Below are 20,289 nucleotides of genomic sequence, written 5' to 3'. Positions count from 1 at the left end.
CCTTCCCCTAGTGACATACTTCCTAAAACAAAACCACGTGTACTACAACAAGGCCATACCTCCTCATCCTTTTAATCCTTCTCAAATATTGCCACTCCCTGATGTGTAAGCATTAAAATATATGAGCCCATGTGAGATATAATATATATAGAAAAGGCCTGTAAGGTAAAGGAAAAACAAACAAAACCCCAAATATCAAAGTGGTATAACCAGTGTGGAAATCAGTCTGGTGGTTTCTCAGAAAAATGGGCATAGTATTACCTGAGGACCCAGCTATTCCTCTCCTAGGCATATACCCAAAAGATTCTCCAACATATAACAAGGACACATGCTCCACTATATTCATAGCAGCCTTATTTATAATAGCCAGAAGAAAGAACCCAGATATTCCTCAACAGAGGAATGGATACAGTACATATGGTACATTTTACACAATGGAATGGTAACTCAGCTATTAAAAACAATGACTTCAGGGTTGGGGATTTAGCTCAGTGGTAGAGTGCTTGCCTAGCAAGAGCAAGGCCCTGGGTTCCGTCCCCAGCTCCCCCCCCCCAAAAAAAAAAAGAAAAGAAAAAAACCAACAATGACTTCATGAAATTCTTAGGCAAATGGATGGAATTAGGAGATATCATCCTGAGTGAGGTAACCCTCACATGGTATGCACTCACTGATAAGTAGATAGCCCCGAAGCTCAGAATACCCAAGATACAATTTACAGACCACATGAAGCTCAGGAAGAAAGAAGACCAAAGTGTGGATGCTTCAGCCCTTTTTAGGAAGGGGAAACAAAAATATTCACAGGAGGAAATACAGAGACAAAGTGTGGAGCAGAGAATGAGGGAAAGGTCATCCAGAGACGGCCCCACCCGGGGATTCATCCCACATACAGTTACAAAACCCAGACAATATTGCTGATGCCAAGAAGTGCAGGCTGACAGAAGCCTGATATAATTGTCTCCTGAGAGGCTCTGCCAGAGCCTGATAAATATAGAGGTGGATGCTCACAGCCAACCATTGAACTGAGAATAGGGCCCCCCAATGGAGGAGTTAGAGAATGGACTGAAGTAGCTGAAGGGGTTTGCAACCCCATGGGAAGAACAACAATATCAAGCAACCAGACCCCCCTGCCCCAGAGCTCCCAGAGATTAAACTACCAATCAAAGAGTACACATGGAGTGTCTCATGGCTCCAGCTGCATATGTAGCAGAGGATGGCCTTGTCTGGCATCAATGGGAAGAGAGGTCCTTGGTCCTGTGAAGGCTCAATGCCCCAGTGTAGGGGAATGTCAGGGTGGAGAGGTAGTAGGGAGTGTGTGGGTGGGTGAATAGAAGCACAGAGAGGGGAGATGGGATAGGGGATTTCAGAGGGGAAATGGGATACCACTTGAAATGTAAATAAAGAAAATATTCAACACAAAAAGAAAGTCTGATTAAAAAAAAAGACACACAATTGTATCAAGTTTACAAAATCTCACATGTAAGCCCTGATAATGATAGATATTCTTAAATATCCGTTAAGAGTTATACAATAAAAGATTCATATCTTTATGATACTTTATAATGTAAATGCAATGGTCTAAGAATGTTTGGGGACATCTAGTGATTAAATTTTTTTTTTTTTGGTTCTTTTTTTCGGAGCTGGGGACCGAACCCAGGGCCTTGCGCTTCCTAGGCAAGCGCTCTAACCACTGAGCTAAATCCCCAACCCCTAAATTTTTTTTTTTTAACATAGGAATATCCCACTTCTCAGGCAGCACTCTTAGAAATCTCTTTTATCTATTTCAGAAATGCAGATAACAATGATTTGGTATTAATGGGTAGACAAGTAGCAGATATTTATGTAATTACTTAAGAATTATATGTACTATATGTTTATTTTATGAATGAGAGAATTTCAAAGGTAAAATAATCTTCCCAAAGTTATATAACTAGTGCTGTGGATATAGCTCAGTAGTAGAGTGCTTGTCTAATAGGCATAAAGTCTTGGCCAGATGCCCAGCAGTACAATCAATCAATCAATCAATCAATTAATCAACAAAGTAAAAGTCAAGAGCAGATATGTTTGACCCCAAAGCTCATGTCCTTTTGACTCTGGTCTATTTTCTGGTCTGTCATCACACATACTTACTTGCTGTATTGTATTTGTTTTCTCTTGTAGTGGACGAGTGTTTGTTAGACTACACAGTTGTGCTTCCTGTGGTTGGGATCATCGTGGTCGTCCTCTGTGTTGTGGGTCTGGGCATCTACAAAATCCGCCAAAGGCGTCAGTCATCTGCATACCAGAGAATCTAATTTGAAACCAAAGGAAATGGCAATAATGGCGTTTAAAAAGAATTTCATCATTTCCAGAACGTTGGAGGAATCTCTTCCTCACTACCTTTTTCCAAAACCAATGAGTGATTAGTGATTTAAATTGAAGCAGCATATCGGTTCTGAATATTTTTGCTCATTTCATGAAAGACTAAGGAAGATACTGAGCAGTATTTTCTAGCTTTTGTTGGAAAAATTTAACTACTCAAATGAATATTTGAGATACACAGAATTAATATAATGTTCAAAGTGGTAGATATTTACAAATTATAAACAAAATAATGGATTTTAATTAGTCCTACCTTTGTTTGCCTAGAGAAATTTATTTTAATGTCAACATTTTTATTTTAAGAATACTTTGCTGGATTTTCTTACCATTTGTGCTTATTGAGGTATGAATGTTTGACATGGTACTCACCTATTTAAATATTTCTAATTATCAAAATAACCTAACTCACATTGTTTAGACTTTACATGAAAATAAGATATTTTTTATTCATGACTCATTTCAGAACTAATAAAGACCAAGAAATCGCTTCCTACAGACAACAAAACTAAATAATAAAACATCATCAAAAATCATGTAATCATGGCCCTTATTTATATGCTATGCATGTTAGCCTGAGAAATTTATTTTGATTTTCTTTAATCTTCATTATTTACAGATGACTCTTTGTTAAGAAAATAAAATCTATTCATCACCTACACTAAATTCTATTTTCCCTCTCATTCTGTTTCTCTCTCTCTCTCTCTCTCTCTCTCTCTCTCTCTCTCTCTCTCTCTCTTTCTCGCCATTATCAATTCAACAGAGAGTAAAACCAGAACTGGAACTCATGTAGGTGTGCTGTGATCTTTTCTGTATATCTGGTTACCAACAAGAACAAGGGCACAAGTTCTGCCTAAAAGCTTTGCATCCATGTTGGCTTCATTTCTACAGGAGAATGGATCTATGTAAAATAATCATTAGTGGATAAAAGAAGGCTGCAGATAAAGAAACAGTCTGCCTTTGGGAAACCTCTGTCTCTCTACAAGGCTGTGGGTCCCTATAAGACATGAGTTAGTTTCTCACTTGTATGAATGTGCTTACCTGTAGCTGTAAAGATGAGAGAAAGAAACACACATTTTTTGCTTGTTTGTATTTGTTTTTCAAGACAGGGTTTCTCTGTGTAGCCCTGGCCAACCTGGAACTCACTATGTAGTCCAGGGTAGCCTCAAACTCATGGATATTTGCCTGCCACTACCTCCCACGTGCTGGGATTAAAGGTGTATGCCACTACTGCCCAGAGAAATATGCTTGTTAAAGTATTATTTTTTTTACCACATTGTTTTAGTCAGAGTTTTCTGAAAGATCATAAAAGCTTAGTAGACTTCTTATCTCTTTCATTCCTGGAAACGCTATGACTGAATAGCCAGTATCGTACGTTCATGTTGGGTCGTTATAAAGACTATTTTCAGTGTGCTGTCTATTATGAGTTGTGCCGTCATAGACATGAATTTGCCTGAACTGGCCACTGTAATAACTATACTCACCTTGCCTTTGGCAAATGAGTGCTGCCACTTGGCCCGTGGTATTTTAAGGTTCGGTGAAATCAAGCACATGTAATTCATCCAGTAAGAGCAGCAGCATCTTCATCCCCAAGGCCTGGCACAAGGGGAAGAGCAACAACAAAACTCTTCAAATGTTTTTATGCTGCTCTTACCACTTCGTATATTACAGATTTAGTGAAAAAAAGATATGATTTTACCAATAAAATAGGCACATTGATCAATAGGATAGAAACAAGGACCTCATATAAGCCCAGTTTCGTTATAATATTGTACTGCCTGTGTCTCTTACCACTCTCTCTTTAATAGCGATCATTGAGCCATCTGTCTTCCTGTTCCTTCAATCTACCCTTTAGCCTTACACACCCCTTGCCCCAAATAAAATAAAATAGATTTAAGAAAAACCCTCCATCTTGTCATGGGAGCTATAGTGTGTCACAGTGTTCCACACTATGTGTTCTTGTCCATATATCATTACTCATAAATGTTCATTGTAATGACTTGTTGGTCTGGGACAAGGCCTCTGGCTTTTGCACCATCAACAATACTATCTCCTCACTGGGACTCCTCTCAGATATCCTCTTGATGCCCTGTGTCATAGAGATCCTGCAGTTTTGGATCTGCAGGACTAGCCCCTTTCCATGTGCTCTGGTAGTTTATTGTTGAGGTAGATGTTGGGGTGGGACAACTTAAAGCCCTGGATCTGGGTAGTGGCTGAGTTGGTCAGTCCACCAGCTCTACTGTATCACATCTACATGTTGGACTCTCCTATACTGCTCTACAAGGCCAGCTCTCCTGAGTGCTGTAGCCATTGAAGGGTGGGGCTGGCTCTGCACATCCCTTTGACATATTCATGTTCCCAGGTGGCAGCCCAGACCAGGTATGTCTACATGCCTTTGGTGGAATAAAAGCCACGGACAATGGCACAGACATTTGCTGCTTCACTACCCTCACCGGCGGCCTGGGTGGGGACTTCACCCATGGCCCTAGGTGACAGTGCAGGCTACTCATATCAGAATATTACTCTCCACTCTTTTATCTCCAGTTCCTCCTCTCTTCACAATGCTCAAACCATTCGGTTTCTCTTTCTTTCCCATCTCTCTACCCCGCGTTTGCACATTGTAATGGCTCCTGCTTCAGACAGGCCATGCAGTAGGCTAGCCTGGGCGTCTTCTGCCTGCCTGTTCCATATGACTTGTTTTTTTTTTGGAAAGAATTTAGAATCATTGTCTCTTCTCACACTTCTCTTGTTATCCTATCCTTCCCCTCTGCACCTTCATTTAACCATTCTTGTTCTGTTTTTCCCCTTAAACCCAAAGTACTGTGTTCTATCTCGTTTTCTTCATAACTTCTTAGAGATTTCCTGACCTCTAAATGTATTCCAAATGCAACACACATATCTGAAACTTCAAAACTAGCATGAATAGATGAGCAAAAGCATATGGCATTTATCTTTCTGGACCTGGGTTACATCACTCAGATGATTATTTCTAGCTCAATCTATTTACCTGTGTCTTTCATAATTTTTCTTAATAGTTGAATATATTCATTGCATAAATGTATTGTATTAATATATCGATTCTTCAGGTGATAGACATGTAGGCTGTTTCTATATCCTTGTTATCATAGATAGAGCAGCAATGAACATAAGTGAGCAGGTGTCCTTCTAGTAAGATACAGAGTCCACTGGGGATATTCCCAGGAATGGTAAAGTTGGAACACATGGTAAATCTATTTGGAAACCTCCACACTGATTTCCATAGTGGCTGCACTAGCTTTCACTCCCACTAACAATAAATAAGTATTTGTTTTTTCCCCATATCCGCCCCAGAGTCCATTGTTTGTTATTTATTTATTTATTTATTTATTTATTTATTTATTTATTTATTTATTTATTTATTTATGTATTTTTCCTCCATATTTATTAATTTGGGTATTTTTATTTACATTTCAATTGTTATTCCCTTTCCTGGTTTCCAGGCCAATATCCCCCTAACCCCTCCTACTCCCATTCTCTATGGGTGTTCCCCTCCCCATCCTCCCTCCATTACCACCCTCCCCCCAACAATCACGTTCACTGGGGGTTCAGTCTTAGCAGGACCAAGGGCTTCCCCTTCCACTGGTGCTCTTACTAGGCTATTCATTGCTACCTATGCAGTTGGAGCCCAGGGTCAGTCCATGTATAGTCTTTAGGTAGTGGCTTAGTACCTGGAAGCTCTGGTTGGTTGTCATTGTTGTTCATATGGGGTCTCAAGCCCTGGAAGCTCTTTCAGTCCTTTCTCTGATTCCTTCAATGGGGGTCCCATTCTCAGTTCTGTGGTTTGCTGCTGACATTCGCCCATGTATTTGCTGTATTCTGGCTGTGTCTTTCAGGAGAGGTCTACATCCAGTTCCTGTCAGCCTGCACTTCTTTGCTTCATCCGTCTTAACTAGTTTGGTGGTTGTATATGTATGGGGCACACGTGGGCAGGGTCTGAATGGGTGTTCCTTCAGGTTTATTCTAAAGAATACCCTATGCCCTGCCAAGGGTATTCTTGTTCCCCTTTTAAAGAAGGAGTGAAGCATTCACATTTTGGTCATACTTTTTGAGTTTCATGTGTTCTGTGCATCTAGGGTAATTTGAGCATTTGGGCTAATATCCACATATCAGTGAGTGCATACCATATGTGTTTTTCTGTGATTGGGCTACCTCACTCAGTATGATATTCTCCAGTTCCAACCATTTGCCTATGAATTTCATAAAGTCATTGCTTTTGATAGCTGAGAAGTATTCCATTGTGTAGATGTACCACATTTTCTGTATCTATTCCTCTGTTGAAGAGCACCTGGGTTCTTTCCAGCTTCTGGCTACTATAAATAAGGCTGCTATGAACATAGTGGAGTATGTGTCTTTGTTATATGTTGGGGCATCTTTTAGGTATGTGCCCAAGAGAGGTATAGCTGGGTCCTCAGGTAGTGCAATGTCCAATTTTCTGAGGAACCTCCAGACTGATTTCCAGAATGGATGTACCAGTCTGCAATCCCACCAACAATGGAGGAGTGTTCCTCTTTCTCCACACCCTCGCCAGCATCTGCTGTCACCAGAGGTTTTGATCTCATCACTGGTGGAATCTCAAGGTTGTTTTGACTTGCATTTCCCTTATGACTAAAGATGTTGAACATTTCTTTAAGTGTTTCTCAGCCATTTGGCATTCCTCAGCTGTGAATTCTTTGTTTAGCTCTGAACCCCATTTTTAATAGGGTTATTTGTCTCCCTGCAGTCTAACTTCGTGAGTTCTTTGTATATTTTGGATATAAGCCCTCTATCAGTTGTAGGATTGGTAAAGATCTTTTACCAATCTGTTGGTTGCTGTTTTGTCCTAACAGCAGTGTCCTTTGCCTTACAGAAGCTTTGCAGTTTTATGAGATCCCATTTGTTGATTCTTGATCTTAGAGCATAAGCTATTGGTGTTTTGTTCAGGAAATTTTCTCCAGTGCCCATGTGTTTGAGATTCTTCCCCACTTTTTCTTCTATTAGTTTGAGTGTATCTGGTTTGATGTGGAGGTCCTTGATCCACTTGGACTTAAGCTTTGTACAGGGTGATAAAAATGGATCGATCTGCATTCTTCTACATGCTGACCTCCAGTGCGTGGGTTCATTTCTGGGTATTCAATTCTATTCCACTGGTCTATCTGTCTGTCTCTGTACCAATACCATGCAGTTTTTATCACCATTGCTCTGTAATACTGCTTGAGTTCAGGGATAGTGATTCCCCTGGAAGCCCTTTTATTGTTGAGGAGAATTGTAGCTATCCTGGGTTTTTTTGTTATTCCAGATGAATTTGCAAATTGTTCTGTCTAACTCTATGAAGAATTGGGTTGGAATTTTGATGGGGTTTGCATTGAATCTGTAGATCGCTTTTGGTAAAGTGGCCATTTTTACTATATTGTTCCTGCCAATCTATGAGCATGGGAGATCTTTCCATCTTCTGAGATCTTCGATTTCTTTCTTCAGAGGCTTGAAGTTCTTATTGTACACTTGCTTGGTTAAAGTCACACCGAGGTACTTTATATTATTTGGGTCTATTATGAAGGGTGTCGTTTCCCTAATTTCTTTCTTGGCTTGTTTCTCTTTTGTGTAGAGGAAGGCTACTGATTTATTTGAGTTAATTTTATACACAGCCAATTTGCTTGAAGGTGTTTTTCAGGTTTAGTTGTTCTCTGGTGGAACTTTTGGGATTACTTAAGTATACAATCATATTGTCTGCATATAGTGATATTTTGACTTCTTCCTTTCCAATCTGTATCCCTTTGATCTCCTTTTGTTATCTGATTGCTCTGGCTAGGACTTTGAGAACTATATTGAATAAGTAGGGAGAGAGTGGGCAGCCTTGTTTAGTCCCTGGTTTTAGTGGGATTGCTTCAAGTTTCTCTCCATTTAGTTTAATGTTAGCTACTGGTTTGCTGTATGTGGCTTTTGCTATGTTTAGTTATGGGCCTTGAATTCATGTTATTTCCAGGACTTTTATCATGAAGGGGTGTTGAATTTGTCAAATGCTTTCTCAGCATCTAAAGAAATGATCATGTGGTTTTTATCTTTCAGTTTGTTGGATTATGTTGATGGTTTTCCGTATATTAAACCATCCTGCATACCTGGAATGAAGCCTACTTGATCATGGTGGATGATTGTTTTGATGTGTTCTTGGATTCTGATTGCAAGACTTTTATTGAGTATTTTTGCGTCAATATTCATAAGGGAAATTGTTCTGAAGTTCTCTTTCTTTGTTGGGTCTTTGTGTGGTTTAGGTATAAGAGTAATTGTGACTTCATAGAAGGAATTCGGTAGTGCTGCATCTGTTTCAATTTTGTGGAAGAGTTTGGATACTATTGGTATGAAGTCTTTTATGAAAGTCTGATAGAATCTGCATTGAACCTGTCTGGACCTTGGCTGTTTTTGGTTGGGAGACTTTTAATGACTGCTTCTATTTCTTTAGGAGCCATTAAATGGTTTATCTGTTCCTGATTTAACTTTGGTACCTGGTACTTGTCTAGGAAATTGTCCATTTCCTTGAGATTTTCAAGTTTTGTTGAATATAAGCTTTTGTAGTAGGAGCGGATGATATTTTTTTATTTCCTCTGAGTCTGTTGTTATGTCTCCCATCTCATTTCTGATTTTGTTAATTTGGATACACTCTCTGTGTCCTCTGGTTAGTCTGTCTAAGGGTTTATCTATCTTGTTGATTTTCTCAAAGAACCAACTTTTGGTTCTGTTGATTCTTTCTATGGTCCTTTTTGTTTCTACTTGGTTGATTTCGGTTCTGAGTTTGATTATTTCCTGCCGTCTACTCTTCCTGGGTGTATTTGTTTCTTCTTGTTTTAGAAATTTTAGGTGTGCTGTCAAGCTGCTGATATATGCTGTCTCCTGTTTCTTTTTGCAGGCACTCAGAGCTATGAGTTTTCCTCTTAGCACAGCTTTCATTGTCTCCCAGAAGTTTGGGGCATGTTGTGCCTTCATTTTCATTAAATGTAAGAAGTCTTTAATTTCTTTCTTTATTTCTTCCTTGGCCAGGTTATCATTGAGTAGAGCATTGTTCAACTTCCATGTATATGTGGGTGTTCTTCCCTTATTGTTATTGAAGACCAACTTTAGCCTGTGGTGGTCTGATAGGATGCATGGGGTTATTTCTATCTTTCTGTATCTCTTGAAGCCTGTTTTGACTGATTATATGGTCAATTTTGGAGAAAGTACCATGAGGTATTGAGAAGAGTGTATATCCTTTTGTTTTAGGATAAAATGTTTGATAAATATCTGTTAAGTCTATTTGGTTCATAACTTCTGTTAGTTTGTCTATGTCTCCATTTAATTTCTGTTTCTATGATCTGTCCATTGATGAGAGTGGGGTGTTCAAATCTCCTACTATTATTGTGAGAGGTGCAATATGTGCTTTGAGCTTTAGTAAGGTTTCTTTTATGTATGTAGGTGCCCTTGTATTTGGAGCATAGATATTTAGGATTGAGAGTTCATCTTGGTGGATTTTTCCTTTGATCAATATGAAATGTCCTTCCTTATCTTTTTTGATGACTTTTAATTGAAAATCGATTTTATTCAATATTAGAATTGCTACTCCAGCTTGCTTCTTCAGACCATTTGCTTGGAAAGTTGTTTTCCAGCCTTTTACTCTGAGGTAGTATCTGTCTTTGTCTCTGAGGTGTGTTTCCTGTAGGCAGCAAAATGCTGGATCTTCATTACATATTATCCAGTTTTTTAATCTGTGTCTTTTTATTGGCGAATTGAGTCCATTGATGTTGAGAGTTATTAAGGAATAGTGATTGTTGCTTCCTGTCATATTTGTATTTGGAGGTGAGTTTATGTTTGTGTGCTTTTCTTTCTTTTGTTGCAAAATGATTAGATTCTTGCTTTTTCTAGGGGGCTGGTATTTGTGTTCTCTTAGGGTCTGTATGACATCTGTCCAGGATCTTCTGGCTTTCATAGTCTCTGGTGAGAAGCCTGGTGTAATTCTGATAGGTCTGCCTTTATATGTTACTTGACCTTTTTCCCTTCATGCTTTTAGTATTTTCTTTCTTTTGTGCATTTGGTGTTTTGACTATTATGTTATGGGAGGACTTTCTTTTCTCTTCCAATCTATTTGGAGTTCTGTTGGCTTCTTGTATATTTATGGGCATCTCTTTCTTTAAGTTAGAGAAGTTTTCTTCTATGATTTTGTTGAAGATATTTACTGGTCCTTTGAATTGGGATTCTTCACTCTCTTCTATGCTTATCTTCCTTAGGTTTGATCTTCTCATTGTGTCCTGGATTTCTTGTATGTTTTGGGCCAGTAGCTTTTTCCATTTTCCATTATCTTTGACCATTGTGTCGATGATTTATATGGAATCTTCTGGTCCTGAGATTCTCTCTTCTATGTCTTGTATTCTGTTAGTGATGCTTGTATTTATTGCTCCTTGTCTCTTTCATTGGTTTTCTATATCCAGGGTTGTCTCACTTTGTGCTTTCTTTATTGTTTCTATTTCCATTTTCAATTCCTTCACCTGTTTGATTGTGTTTTCCTATAATTCTTTCAGGGATTTTTGTTTTTCCTTTCTAAGGGCTTCTACTTGTTTACTTATGTTGTACTATATTTCTTTAAGAGAATTATTTGTGTTCTTCTTAATGTCCTCTATCATCAACTTGAGATGTGATTTTTTTTTTGGTTCTTTTTTTCAGAGCTGGGGACCGAACCAAGGGCCTTGCACTTCCTAGGTAAGCGCTCTACCACTGAGCCAAATCCCCAACCTCTTCATGTCTTTCTTAAAGTCCTCCATCATCATGATCAAATGTGATTTAAAATCTAGATCTTGCTTTTCTGGTATGTTTGGATATTCAGTGTTTGTTTTGGTGTGAGAATTGGGCTCTGAGGATGCCATGTAGTCTTGGTTTCTCTTGCTTTGGTTCCTGCGCTTGCCTCTCGACATCAGGTTGTCTCTGGTGTTACCTTCTTTTGCTATTTCTGACAGTGGCTTGACCTTCCTATAGGCCTCTGTGTCATGAGTGCTGTAGACCTGTTTTCCTGTTTTCTTTCAGTCAGTTATGGGAACAGAGTATTCTGCTTTCAGGCCTGTAGTCATTCCTGTCCACTGGCTTTCAGCTGTCCCTGTAGGCAGGAACCAGAAGGGCCTGCCCGTACTTCTCCTAGGTCTCTGTGCGCAGGTGGCCCAGATGGCACTAGGTGTTTTCTTCTAGAGTCAGAAATGTGGGCAGGGAGTAGTCTCCTCTGGTTTCCCAGGTGTGTCTGCCCCTCTGAATGTCTAGCTCTCCCTCCAACAGGATTTGGATACAGGGAGCTGTTTGACCATGTCCTTTCAGATCCTGGCACAGTCTGGACCACAGGGCTCCTGCAGCTTGGCTGCTCCAATCTTCCCGTGCCCATAGGCACTATACAGTTTCCTCTTGGGCCTATGTTCTATATTTTTATTATTCACTCTTCTGTTGATGACCATTTAAGTTCTTTTTCTAAGCCACTGTGACTAAAGCAGCAATGAACAGGGCTGAAGATGTATTTGTAGATTAAAATAGTTGAGTCCTTTGAGAATGTGCCAAAGAGTATGTGGGACCCAGACTTGTTGTTTGTTCTGGGTTCTGCCTTTTTTCACTGTAGATGTCTGGATGCAACCAAAACACCATCAGGGCAAAGTCCATGAGGGAGAGTCTGCAGCCTGTGTTTCCTTTCAGGCAGGAGAGTGCTACAACATGTCTGTGTCTGCCCAGAGAGGAAGTCAGGAATTGTGTACCTGGTCCACAGTGTCTCCCTCCCAAGCATAGGAACACTGTCTATATGCCATACTTGAAGGAGAGAAACGGGTCCAAATTTTCAGGATCTGGCCCAATTACGAGCAAGTGCCAAGTGCAGAGGGGCAGGAGAGAGAGAGAAGGCCTTCTTTGAGAGTTTAGTGTCCTGGCCCTTTTAGGTAAAGGTTTTCCCCTTGGTGATCTATAATGATGCAGGTCTTGAGGCAATCTTAGCTTGTTTATATTTCTTAATTGGAGGAGGACATGAATGCATATGCTTTATTCTGAATGAATCAGCCATTATGTAATTTTCTAGAAGGGCAAGAGAATATCCAGGAAGAAGGTGATTGGCTGAAAGCTAAGGCTACTGGAATCCTTCATTAGCATGGAGAAGCATTTTAGGTGCTGCATTATGTGACTGACTGCCCTGAGTTAAGACTCATAGTTATATGTTCCAGAGCAGGCACAGAGGACAAGGTGTGGGCAGCTCCACTCACTCCTGCAGGCTCAGACCTCTGAGAGTCCTGGAGTTTGAGCACAACCCACCAGGTCTTATGCAGGTCTGATAGCATGGTCCCCATGCCCTGCAGGAGTGGTATAACTGGGTTATATGGTAGAGTTATTTTTAGCTTCTTGAGGCTTCTCTGAATTAACAGATGTAAGAATTCCAGAGTGGGTAAACCAGTGTGCAATCCTCATCAGCATTTGGTCTAAGTTTTTATTTTTAAAAAAATTTTTACTCCCTCTGACAACAGTGAGAAGAAACATCACAGTAGTTTAATTTGCATTTCCCTAATTGTTAAGGATGATGATCTCAGCCATTTTCATTTCTTTTTTCAAATGAACTCCATTTAAATCTATAGCCTATTTTAAATGAGTGTATTACAAATGAGTGTAAGTTCCCATCTTTTAAAAAAATTTCTGTGTTCTCTTATGTATTCTGTAATAATTTAAGAAGTATTTGTAGTAGATCTTTCAAAGTTTGGCAAAATTCTGTTTTGAAAACACCTGTTCTGTTTCCTAAGGTTGTCATCTCCAGGGTTACCTCCATTTGTGTTTTCTTTATTGCTTCTGTTTCCATTTTCAGGTCTTGGGCCAATTTGTTTATTTCCTTTACTTGTTTGATTGTATTTTCCTGTATTTCTTTAAGGTAATTATTTGTTTTTTTTCTTTAAGGACTTCTACCTGTTTGACTGTGTTTTCCTGTATTTATTTAAAGGATTTATTTGTATCGTCTTTAATGTCCTCTATTATCTTCATGTGATGAGACTTAAGGTCAGAATCTCACTCTTTGAGTGTATTAAGGGTATTCAGGACTTGCTGTAGTAGGAGAGCTGGATTCTGATGGTGCCATATTGTATTGTCTTCTGTTGCTTCTTTTATTGCACGTGTCTTTCACTATCTGGCTGGCCTTGGTATCCTGGGTTGGAGCAGGCTTCTCAGGAGGCATATGGAGCTGTGTACCCAGGGTTAGAGCAAGCCTCCTGGGAGGCAGGCAGAGCTGTAGTCTGGGTGGGCACGTTGGGTGGGGTCTTTTGGTGGGGGTGGGATGTGTGGGAAGGGAGATGGTGGGCATACTTATTCATCATGAGTGTAAGTGGAGGTGCTGATAAGGTGCTGATATGATAGGGTGGGAATGACACCACACCTGCTGGGCTCTCCGAGATTCTAGGTAGTATGTCTCACCTGTGTCCCTGTTTAGAGCAGTCCTACTTGGAAACAGGCAGGCCTATGGGGTGGCAGTAGGAGTGAGCATGCTGGTCTGCTGTGAGTCTATTTTCAATATTCTATTTCCTTATGAAATTCAGCTCTCAAATACTGGATTATTTTATCATTTAATTAAGCCTTATGCTTGTAATTTTTTGGGGGGAGTCCCTAGACATTTATTTCTATTATATTTAAATTAATTTAGCTGTTTGTGTTTTCTTTAAACCACTTGAATTCTTTAATAAACATTATGGCTGTTCTACCTTCTGTGTTTTGTGGTTCATCTCTGAAATTCTCATAGGAGAACACTTCTATTGAACTGGTGGTTTTTGTTGAAGACATACTCTTGGCTTTTTATAATTCTCAATACTGTGATGGGACCTGATCATATAGATTTGTTTCACTTTGTATGCCTGATGTGAAACTATAGGCTGATTCTGTTGAGTGCCAGTTTGCTTATTGTTATTATTGTCCAAGCTTGGTTAATTTCAGACTATGTATGTGGGTTGGTTGGTCCATTGTCTAGGTGCTTTGCATTGAGTTTGGATTGGAGTTATTGGACAAATAGCAGGATCTGCTGTGGCTGGTTTGCAAGCTGTGCTATCTGAGCCTTGCCTGGTAGTATAAGGATGGCTTGACTGGATTGTGGTTGGGCATTGGGGATTTGCATCACCAGCCCAGAATGTAGATTGTGATTTTGCTATATCTGAAAGATAGGGATTAAGGCAAATAAGATTCCATGGACTTGCCAGGCTGGGCCAACACACAAATATTTATCCCAGACAAATCATTGAGTTTGGATGTGCAACAGCCTGTCTAAAGTCCTGTGGTCTCACCATACTTGTCCAGCTCACAGCATGTGTAACCTTGGAGAAGCCTAAAGTCTGAGCATGGCACAGGCATGTTCCAGACCTGGAGACCTAGGAGAATGCTCTGGCACACAGGCTAACAAATGTCATCATTGAAAAAATGGAGAGAAGCTTCTTGATAGAATTTTTTCATACTGCAATGAGCCAGTTTTCTGAAATGAAAAGACTTTCCTTTAGAAAGGGTTAATTGTAATAACCTCTAAAAGGGTTAATTGTAATAACCTCTAATCTGCACATCTATTCAGCATACATTAGCAGCCAAGCAACATATACCTGAGTAGAACAGATATATTCTTCTGTCATGAAGAAGAAGGTCTTTTAAAATGGATTACTTTGTTCAATGAAAAAGTGAAGTTTATGGGGACATGATGTTGCATTTAGTCTATGAGTTCTGACAGGAGGGCCAGCTTAAACTGGAGCTAATCGAGACAGCCCTGGAAATGAATGATGTTCAATCATTGTTGGCCTCATGACAACAATGATTAGACAAATGAAACAAAGTAATAGTTATAAGATACTATGTGGCCATAATTCTAGTCCTTGCAATGCTGAGGCAGGGGACTGTCATAAATTGAGTCTGGCCTGGGTTACATAGTGAGTTTTAGCTCATCTTGAGCTACCTGTCTCAAAACAAGAACAAATCCTGTAATGCATCAATAAACAAAGTATGTTTGAAATCTTGCTTGAAATTCTGAAATACAAAGAAAAGCTTGTTCATTATTGTTGTCAATCAAAAAATTAATTACCAGAATTTTGCATGCATTGATATAATTTAGATTGTTTTGTGATGTTGTGATACTCAGACCACTCTGTTTTACCACAGAGAATGCTACAGTGCACTGATTTTTGCCCTCAAAAACCACTTCGGCATGCCCTGCTGATTCTCAGGGGATCAAATTCCCAATGCTTTCCTATTATAAGAAGGCTGATTTCTCTCCTAGAAACCACACATCACGAACTCCAAGACTAGATGTCTTTCATCTTTTTCCATGTTACAACCTAATGATCCACTGCCAACTTTGAGCTGATCTGAAGTAGATGCTAGCTAGGTACCTTCCATCATACATATAAGATATTATTAATAGCATAAGCAAGTAAGCAGCATCCTGAGTGAAGATGCCCCTTATACTCCTGAACCTAGAGGATAAAGTGTGCTGTATGGCAAATCAGGTATGGTCTGATGTGGTGAGTAAGGGGGGCGGGAGGGAAGACTGGTCCTGCTGAGATGCATGAATTGTCTCACCATGTCCCTGGATACGCTGTGGTAATCCCCAGTCTTGGACTGCAGTAGTAAGTGAACTCATGTAAACCCTTCACTTACTGAACTGAGTGTGATTCCCTGATGCAGTTGGCTGGTTCTGAACAGCATAGACTCGTTTTCTCTGCAGAAAGCATGAGGCTCCACTGTAAGAGAGATTTCAAATGTTTATTTGGTGAATGGAAAGCCTGGAGACCTTTGGAATTATTAGGGCAGACGGTCTCTGTAGAAGAAACCAAAGTATGGGAAAGATAGGACATAGGCTAAATTTTGTAAACACAAAACATTCACTGGAAATACTAAATACACAGATAGACAATTTCATGAATTTTTTTAAAGAAATTATGGAAATGTGAGAAAAATATTTGCATATTCAAAACTGTATTACAGAAAGAAATGTTGAGTTTTAAAACTAAACATTTAGAGAATCTAGGGCAGGGAATTCATCAGCATAATATGATATCTTTAACTTCTACGTTATGCAAAATGAGAATTACATGGTTTGAATACAATAGTCTAGACATATTAAATTGGAGGTCACATAAGTTTAGACACTAATGGAAGTGTTTATGGGAGTAAGTTGTGAATGGGTGCTGATAGCTATTGTTTTATTATTGAGATATTTTAACTCAATTTGGTGAACTTTTTCTTATTCTGTTACATTAATTCTGTTCACAAATATATATCATTGTATAATATTATATAAGTAGTATACTATCATCTAATTTAAAATTGGACATTCTAAAATTGATTAAATGAAAATTCTCACTTAGATAAATTTAACACCCAATAAAATTATTTGAAATAACTTAGAAGAAATATGAACATGTGAAGTTTAAAAATTTTGCTTTGTTTTAGCTCTAGGAAGGCAAGAGACAGTGTTATTCACTATGTTAATTTGCTAACAAGAACTGAGAGTTAAAGTAAACAGAACTAGAAAGGTCATGGCTATTGCCACTATTTTTCTTCCAATCAAAACTGCTAAACTCCAAAGAAGTAATTTATACATTCTTGATAGGCAGTCACAGTGAAGAGCTTGGTTGCCACGGTGAAGCTGTGTGGCTCATCTGGACCTTTGAAGATACATTGGTGCCCATATGGTAATGATGCATCATTGGTGTTGCCCTTTATTTTGAGCTCCCTTTCTTTGTCCATACTCCTTGGACTCCTTGTTCGAAATCTCTATGGCCACATTTACTAATGTTACTTTAGGAGAAGGTTTACGATTTTAACTTTAATATGGCAGCAGCAATCAGACCTATGTCTTGGGAGTTCTTGTGCCTCAAAACCAATAGGCATTTCCTCTTAAGGCAGCATCAGTCTAATGTGCTGTCCATAGAGAGATTTTAATCTCTTGATTGCTAAAATAATTAGCCAACTATGGGTTGCACTGAAGGTGTATTACAATAATAGTTTGAGGAGTAAGACACTTAGCTTGAAACCTTTCAGCAAAGTTGTCTCTGCAAGAGAATGCTCGAGGCACAGTGCTTGAGAAGGTATGACCTGGGCCTTTTCTCATAATGCAGACACTCCATATCTGATACTCACATGTTCTATTATGTAAGAGCAGATCTCATTAAGATGTTCATTCTTAACAGTCTCTCAGCCACAAGGAATGTAATGTATAACCCTGTGTGACAATATGCATGTTTATCAGCAAAACCTATTTTTTACCTCTGCTAAATCTAGCCTGACTTTATATCACAATTTTTGGAATTTGTTAATGATGACAAGTATTTGATCAGTATTTTGTACCTCTCCGGTCTTGAAAATAGTAAAATAGTAAAATACCTTTACTTTCTGCAATCTTTTTTTTTTTTTTTTGGTGGTAGAGTAGATAAATGGAACCAGACAAACTGTAAAACCATTTTCTAGTTTCTCAGAATCACTGTCTTCTTTTCTATCAGCCAACCTTACTGTAGGGAGAAATATTTTACAGACACTGTAACTTGGCAGTACTAGGTATATAACATAGCAGACGTAAGTTCTGTCTTTGCTGAGACAGGCGAGTAATGAGTATAAAACAAGTTATTTTTTAAGTAAGTTTTTTGAATGAAGTAGTTGCTAATATTAGCAACTTGGAGAAAGTCTTGTGATCGAAAATGTACTCACCTGAAGCGGGAGTAGACTGCCAGCTTTCTGCTCCTGCAATCTTCCCGTTTGGAACTCTTCATAGGAGTATGCTCAAATCTCCGTGAAGGAAGTGATAAGGTATGCTGCCTTAGTTTTTACCCTCATGACTGTAACTGGAGAGCAGTCCCAGCTTCAGGGAGAACGAGAAGCTCAGGAGTGCACACATAGTGCTGAACTAATTGAAGTTTGTTCAACTGAAGGAAGTGGGTGAGGAATTAACACTGAGAACCACCATGTTCACACATGGTTCGTGAGATCTTCGAGGACATTCTACACGAACACTGTTTACAGAGGTAGAGCTGGTAGAAGTGTGATTGGTATATACGTCTGGTTTATGTATAGGAGAGAGGTAAGGAGATTCGGAGCTTTGCTAGTTGCACAGAATGGCAATGCTCCGAATCTATGAGTTCCAGAGCTACAAATGCCCATTTTTAGCGGTTTTTTTTTTTTGGGGGGGGAGGCTATTAGATGGAATTTATTGTAAAAGCTCAGCATCTGGCATTATAAATCCGATGACACTGTGAGATGTATGGTTTTATTAAATCTGGTTGTCAGTAAAAAGTGTAGGTCACTCTGCAATGATTGAATGTAACTACAGTGTTAAAAGGATACACACACACACACACACACACACACACACACACACACACAAACTGGTGTCATTAAAGTCATTCAAAGGAAGTACTGAATGTTTCTAAAACTAATCTCAGGCAGTCTCCTTCACTGTGTTAAGCTCAGCACGAAATCATCCACACAATTCATGCTGTCATTATTCTTTATTCCTTCCTTTCATAACCAGATATCATTTCTCTTTATTCAAGATTTCAAGGAGGACATGAGTGAACAAGAGCAGGGAAGTCTGGGTTTCAATTGGAAAATGCAGTTAATCAATGAAAGAATTTACAATGCCTAGCTAGGTTCTAGGGAGAGTCCCGTCCAAAGGGACTTACACAGGGGGTGCAATTGTGAAAGCTTAACTCAAGAAATGGCTGGACAGAAGTAAAGCATACGCAAGTAAGTGAAGTTTCATATCTAAAATATAAAAAGGTACCTTCTGCACTAGATACTAAAATTTGTTAGAACCACCACAACAAAAAATGTACTTGTATAACACATCCACTCTGAAGCCCTCTGTGAGGCACTTGACAGTAAATAGAAATTGCATATCAACTCATTTTATCCTGTGAACTTGTAAGCACCTCCAAGATTTAGCAACTTTCTCATGGTTAAATAACCATCTCTTTGTAGGTAACACAGGAGGAGATATGACGGGACCTGGGAACTACACTTTCAGCAGTGACTTTATCCTCTTGGGATTGTTCTCTTCTTCCAAGACAAGCTTAGTTTTTTTCTCATTTACATTTTTCATTTTTATTATGACAATCACAGAAAACACCCTCATGATCCTCCTAATCCACAGGGATTCTCGACTCCATACCCCAATGTATTTCCTGCTCAGTCACCTCTCTTTCATGGACATCTTGCACATTTCAACATTGTTCCTAAAATGATCACTTTCTCTCAGGCAGCAGATCCATTTCCTTTGGGGGCTGTGGCTTCCAGATATTCCTGTCCCTCACCTTGCTAGGTGGTGAGTGCCTTCTCCTGGCAGCCATGTCCTATGATCGATATGTGGCCATCTGCCACCCACTTCGCTACCCTGTGCTGATGAGAGATAACTCCAGTGGGCTCCTGGCTGCAGGCTCCTGGTTAGTGGGGATCCTCAACTCCATAGTGCACACAGCTTTTGTACTACACTTCCCCTTTTGTAACTCAAGGGCCATCGATCATTTTTTCTGTGAAATCCCTGCCATGTTGAAGTTGTCATGCATAGACACAACACACTATGAGAGAGGAGTTTATGTGAGTGGCATTGTTTTTCTGCTAATCCCATTTTCCATGATCTCTATATCGTATGTGCAAATTCTCCTCACTGTCTTCCAAATGCAGTCATCGGGTGCCCGGCAAAAGTCCTTATCCACCTGTTTATTCCACATGGTTGTTGTCATAATGTACTATGGGCCATTCATCTTCACATATATGAGACCTCGCTCATACCACACTCCAGGGCAGGATAAGTTTCTGGCGATATTCTATACCATCCTGACACCTACACTCAACCCCATAATCTATAGCTTTCGGAATAAAGATGTCCTCATGGCTGTGAAAAACATAGTCCAAAGCAATTTCCTGAATAAAAATTGA

At 39.4% G+C, this 20,289-nt stretch overlaps 2 protein-coding genes across 2 annotated transcripts in view; both read left to right on the top strand.

Annotated features, from left to right (window-relative positions):
- The window catches only part of Lamp3 (lysosomal associated membrane protein 3), a 32,343-nt gene extending 29,480 nt beyond the window's left edge, over positions 1–2,863 (top strand). The window contains exon 6 of the mRNA XM_032899217.1: positions 2,158–2,863. Coding sequence (XP_032755108.1) covers positions 2,158–2,291 — 134 coding nt within the window. The 3' untranslated portion in view covers positions 2,292–2,863. The remainder of the gene's footprint in view (positions 1–2,157) is intronic.
- A 16,486-nt stretch (positions 2,864–19,349) lies between these two features.
- LOC116897796 (olfactory receptor 2AJ1-like) lies at positions 19,350–20,289 on the top strand. Its single transcript, XM_032899216.1, is given in 3 exon segments — positions 19,350–19,572; positions 19,575–19,595; positions 19,598–20,289. Coding segments are annotated over 3 exon segments (936 nt in total).

This window comes from Rattus rattus, chromosome 4 (assembly GCF_011064425.1).
Source record: "Rattus rattus isolate New Zealand chromosome 4, Rrattus_CSIRO_v1, whole genome shotgun sequence".
Taxonomy (NCBI): domain Eukaryota; kingdom Metazoa; phylum Chordata; class Mammalia; order Rodentia; family Muridae; genus Rattus; species Rattus rattus.
Note: the sequence above shows the minus strand (reverse complement) of the source record. Positions and strands in the feature narration are given on the sequence as shown.